This window comes from Acartia tonsa, chromosome 5 (genome assembly GCF_053477335.1).
Source record: "Acartia tonsa isolate MP-2025a chromosome 5, ASM5347733v1, whole genome shotgun sequence".
Taxonomy (NCBI): domain Eukaryota; kingdom Metazoa; phylum Arthropoda; class Copepoda; order Calanoida; family Acartiidae; genus Acartia; species Acartia tonsa.
In genome coordinates, this window is record NC_137264.1 from 45,691,273 (window position 1) to 45,697,356 (window position 6,084).

A 6,084-nucleotide genomic window follows, 5' to 3' on the forward strand; every position below is an offset into this window, starting at 1 on the left:
TCTGTGGAGAGCGTCATTCATTACGGTGACTTAATATAAGACACCTGCTATACTCAGCGTAATAAAGAGTAGGTCCCTTGAGACAGCGGGTCAAATACTTGTACTTGAGCGAGGACCTTGAGCTGGCCCTTGTGCTAGCATACAAAAATGTCTCGTCCTACTCCATGACTACTTAGGTCCAAACACTAAGAAACTATGGCTACACACACATACACATATGGAACACCTGCCAACACTCTAGACCAGGGTTATGTAATATTCGAGTAGCTTCCATGAAAATTGCGGGTCAGCTTGTAATGTAACATAGATTAAACATAGCTGTGCGCGAAGCTTATCAATTTAAGATTGGCCAAAGGAATCTCACTTCCAGTCTCCGTGTGCATCTGAATCCTAACTTTAGAGAATCAGGGCTACAAACAACAACAGCAACAACAGAGAGAAAAATAAATAATTTTCCATTTATTAAAAAACACGATTAGGGGTTTTCAGTGCTTGACCGGCATTTTGTAGAAAAGTACCATTTTTACATTATACACTTTTATACATATACATTATACATATTTATATACTAAATTAATAATTGAATAAAAAATTATTATAAACTAGTGCAACTAAAATTTAAAAAAAATAAAAAAAAACTCTCTACAAAGATAGGAAGAGGGCTTTAATTTTTAATTTTCGTTGACTTGGTTATAGAAAATCTTTATTGGGATGTGCAAACTAGTAATGTTTATACTTTTTCACCAATTACAATCTACATAAGGGTTAATTTTGTTTATCATAATTTGAATATGTACATCAATTTACCGTACAAAACATCTGATATTTAGGGAATTTCGGATATGCCTTGATAGTAGCAAGACTGATCCACCGAATAACGTCGTTGATTGCAGGTTTGATCTACTGAAAGTCGCCGACAATTTTTTGTTTTTGGTCAACAACAGTCAATCGATTATAAATCGAGTGATCAACGGAAAATCTTCTTTTGTAGTTTGGCGTTTTGTTGGCCAAATAAATTCGACGGTTGATAGTATCGATAGAAACTCGACGGCTGTATATCGACATACAATCATTGAGTTTTCCCCGACTTTTTTTATATGATTGTCGACTAACATTTGACTGATCGACAGATGTACGTCGGCTATAGAAATGCCAGGATTGTTCTACTGACGTAAGTCTGCCACAAATAGTTTGGTCCACAGAAAATCGTCGACAACTAAATATGGACATGTCGACAGATGTCAGTCCGCAGCTTTGATTTGTCGATGGTTGTTTGTTTGTCGAGTTTCCTAGGGAATATTGGCGTTTGGCTTTCTTCTTGATGCTGTCTTCTTTGGTGAAGGCTGGTAAGGATATCCTATAAATATAAATTCAAAATATTATATAAAAGTAACAGGATGTCTGTGTTTTTGTATGTAACTTAAGATCTCGATTACCTACTTGACCTAAATGGTTCCTCTTTACAGTGAAGCTTATTATTGAAAACTTTATCCCACCCCTCCCAGATAAAATAGGGTTTGGTTTCTTATTTTCGTTACTTCTGACCTCGTGGACTATGATTAACACTTTTCGTGTGTCTGTCCGTCTGTCTGTCTGTCTGTCCGTCTGTCTGTCCGTCTGTCTCTCTGTCTGTCTGTCCGTCAGTCTGTCTGTCCGTCAGTCTGTCTGTCTGTCTGCATTTTTGTCTGTCTGACTGTCCGTCTGCCTGTCCGTCTGTCTGTCCGTCTGTCTGTTTGTCTGTCTGTTTGTCTGTCTGTCCGTCTGTCTGTCTGTCTGTCTGTCTATCTGTCTGTCTGTCTGTCTGTCTGTCTGTCTGTCTGTCTGTCTGTCTGTCTGTCTGTCTGTCTGTCTGTCTGTCTGTCTGTCTGTCTGTCTGTCTGTCTGTCTGTCTGTCTGTCTGTCTGTCTGTCTGTCTGTCTGTCTGTCTGTCTGTCTGTCCGTCTGTCTGTCCGTCTGTCTGTCCGTCTGTCTGTCCGTCTGTCTGTCCGTCTGTCTGTCCGTCTGTTTGTCTGTCTGTTTGTCTGTCTGTCTGTCTATATGTCCGTCTCTCTTTATGTTTGTCTGCCTTTTTGTCTATCTGTCTGTCTGACTTTCCGTCTGTCTGTCTGTCTGTCTGTCCGTCTGTCTGTATATCTGTTTGTTTGTCTGTATTACCTTCTTTCAAGATCCTTCTTGTTGGAATTGTTCCTCCTGACCTCGTGGACTATGGTTAACACTGAATCTTTCCTACTAATTAAATAACAAAATATTATAGACTTTCCAGGCAGGCTGCAATGGACCTCGCAACAACCCATGGATCTAAAAAGGTAAGACAATGGCCGACCAATTGAAGTACATCCAAAATTTTAATCCACAAAATTACCCTTTCTGTAAATTACAATTAGATGTTATAACGAATGGACACTCAATTTAATAAACCTACCAATTAAAATTCATTAAAAGTTCCCAAAGTTGTCAAGCCAACAAATAAGAAGATGTTATTATAAAACTTTGAGGACTTTTGTAAAAAAAAAACAAACAGGTTATTGCCCCCTCTCTCTCTCGCTCTGTAACAATCCCATAAAGTAGTAATTTTTTTGGTCTGTAACTTAAGATTTAATAACTACAACTACAACTAAAATTTTTAAACTCTAGTAGTTATGGTTAAATAAAGATAAACAGCAACTATATTTGAAGTCTGTCTTAGGGATACGCAAAATATTTTTTTTAAATGCAAGAGGGGGTGATGAGGTATTCAAGAGGCATCTGTAGAAGGAAAGCAACGATTATCAATAAAAACACTTACTTTGTGCCTTCAAAAAACCCAGCCTTCTCAAAAATGACAACACTACATCTAAAAAAGAAATAAAAGTGAGATTCAGAGGTTTTAGGGGGTCACCATTTTTGTAAAAGGCTACTTACTAAAATAATAAAGATTTCCTGAGTCGCAAGACTTAGAGTTGACCCCACCCCCCACTCTACCGACCCCCGTCCAAAATATTTTTTTTTTACTAAAAAGAAATAAACGGACAGAAGGTAAAATCCCTGAAAAGCAGAAGCAGATCTAGTGGCTAGCAAGATCTTTAGCTTCATACCCACTTTGAAGATTTTTCTTGTGCCTATATAAAATGACGTCATACTGGCCTACTATTGGTCAATTAAACTAAATACTGGCCTGCCTGGTAATTTAGTCTGTGTATTGGCCTATTATTGGTCATTTGTATTGTATACGTCATTTTTTATAGGCACTTTAAAGAGCTTCACTGAATTTCTACCTCTTCTTTAAAAGCTACGAACATAGAAATAATTATAAACGTTCACTCCCCTCAAATCAATAAACCAGAACCTATGAGAAGCTTCATTGCAGAGGAGAACCATATCGGTTTAGTGATTAGCGAGATCGCTACAGACAGGCACACATCCTATTACTTTTATATAAGGATTAAAAAGAAAAAAACATACCTTTTATAAGCCATAAGAACAGTTATGACTAAGGAAATAACAACTATTCCGTAAAGAATAAATCCTTGGCGGATTTTTTCAGAAGTCCGATCCCTCTCTCTATTCTCAAATTCCTAAATTGAAGAATCTCTTTGAGTTATTTTTTTTAATCTATTTTAAAATTAGCTATTTACCAAAAATATTTTTATTTTCGCCGGTAGATGATGTTAGTTATGTTTTTAGCTATAGCAAAAATTCCACATTTCTTGTTTTTTTTTTTTTATTTTTGTCGATATCTCTGGGGAGGGTGGTGGTACTTACCCCCAAAATAGTTATAAACCTTTCCAGGACATATGAGAAGCTACCCTGTTAAGAAGGACCCGATCTGTTCAGCAGTTAGCGAGATCCTTCGGTACAGACAAACAAACAGACACACAGACAAACAAACAAACATCCTGTTACTTTATTATAATGATTGAAGAGTGGGCATTTGTGGTGGCTTGTTACTTAGAGGAAAAGTACCGTTATCTGAAAAGCTAGTTTTCACACCAAACACTTTGATAAAGTCAAATTAGTTGTTATCCTTATACTAAAGTAACAGGATGTTTGTGTGTCTGTGTGTTTGTGTGTCTGTGTGTTTGTGTGTTTGTACCGAAGGATCTCGCTAACCACTGAACCGATCGGGTTCTCCTTAACAGGGTAGATTCTCATATGTCCCGGGAAGGTTTATAACTATTTTGGGGGAGGGTACCACCACCCTCCCTAGAGAAATTAATTTTTTTTTTAATTTTTCGATTTTAGAAAGAGAGTTCAACGAAAAATAAACGTCAAACGTAAAATAGCCATATTTTGAATTTTTAATATGAAAAAGCATTTAAAGTGCCACTAGAGGCCTCTAGGGGCGTAGCCGCTAGTTATACATATATTGTATCATATAAATAGTTTGTGCTTTCCCTTAAATAGACTATAGAGCATTGGAGTTCTAAAATTTTGGGGGCCTAGAACCAAATCTAATAATAACCTAATCTAGCCTAACATAATATAAGAAGGAATAGTTATTTCTCGCATCGTATTATAAACATCTTTCCGCGGATATAGAATTACAGGTGCCGAAGGCACGGGCTAAAAAAATGGTTTTTATCTTATGATTGTACATTTTTATATTCGTAGAAAGATGGATATATAATACGATGCTAGACATATAGTTTTTTTCGTATGGATGAGAACCGGTTCCTATCCACCGGATTCGAATGAATATGAGAAACATTAATCTTCCACTTTACTTTTTTTATTTTGTTTCAAAATAAGTGGGGAGAATCGAAAATCTCAGCTATATTGATCATTTTAATAAAGGCACACTTTTGTCATACAATAAAATCGACAAAATACTCACAAACGACAAGTTTATAAGTAGATTGAAGCTCTTTAAAGTGTCTATAAAAAAAGATAATAAATTTACTTTTGGCCAAAGTATCCTGAATGACGTCATATTAGAGTAGTTCATTACCCCCTTTTTCATAAACACTATAAAGACCTTCAAGTAGAAATTCTTTCGAGAATTAAAAATTATTTTGGTCTCTGAAACCACTTAAATGCAAGATTTAAAAAAAATAGGTTTTTACGACTGTAAAGAAAAAAAATCCCAAATTTCTAAAGCTTCAATTTATATATAAACTCAACATGTATAACATAATTTTTAACAAGGATGACAACATCCATAAAAGCGAAGCACTTAAACGGTAGGACAAACGGACATTAACTCTTGTATAGTGTCAGAACTGAATAATCAGGATATAATGTTAAAGAGTCAAAGCAAATTGTAAGTAAATTTGTTTAAAAACTCCTTGATACAGGATATGTTTATGGACATACTTACATTTTTAGGACTTGATTATAGAGTTGCTTCGCTTAAAACATTATACTTTGTTGTCCCAGAAATCAATATACCAAAAATCAGATCAATCGGATAATTAGATCACAAAGAAATTTGTTGTTAAAAAAGTAAAAGTCAACATATTTGAAATGGACGTACGGACATTCTGGTAATGATTATAGAGTTGCTTTATGAATCGTACTTAACTACTACAGGAATCGCCATGCAAAGGCTGAAATCGATAGGACAATTCTAAAAAGCCTAAATTTACAAAAAGGCTATCCGTTCCGAAAGGAAAGACCGACCCTAATCATCGAAAAGCTTCGCTTTTATATATTAGGTTTTTTACGACTGAAAAAATATAGTTAAAGAAAAAATTCCCAAATTTCTAAAGCTTCAACTTATATATAAACTCAACAAGAATAACATGATTTATTAAAAGCGAAGCCTAACAAATCCCTTCCTTCCTTACTTTAGTATAGTTGAAATGAATTAGGGGGAGAGGGGATATTAAATTGTGTATTACAAATTTACTCGAAGTAGGATATTTTTGTCAAATCATGATCGGTTGGTTTTAACTACCAGTGTCGAAAGATTTTTTATTCAACAAAGGTTAATTAACTTTTATCATTAGCCCATAAGTGACGAACCGGCTTTTATCGCCCGGTTACAAAAAATCCCCCAAAAAACCGGTTCCCAGTTTCTTAATTGCATCATTCTCAGTATGAATCCCCCCTCTACTACTGGTTTTTCATTTCCCCCTGGAGCAGGCAGTTTTGCTTACTTCCGTT

General features: G+C 35.5%; 1 protein-coding gene across 1 annotated transcript; it reads right to left on the reverse strand.

Annotated features, from left to right (window-relative positions):
* Window positions 1-719: 719 nt before the first annotated feature.
* Window positions 720-3,552, reverse strand: LOC145320358 (uncharacterized). Its single transcript, XM_080162774.1, has 4 exons — window positions 3,442-3,552; window positions 2,786-2,833; window positions 2,155-2,229; window positions 720-1,357 (listed from the first exon to the last, which is right to left on the reverse strand). The coding sequence occupies exons 1-4, from the start codon at window positions 3,453-3,455 to the stop codon at window positions 901-903; spliced, it is 594 nt and encodes a 197-aa protein (XP_080018900.1). The 5' UTR covers window positions 3,456-3,552; the 3' UTR covers window positions 720-900.
* Between the last annotated feature and the right edge of the window lie 2,532 nt (window positions 3,553-6,084).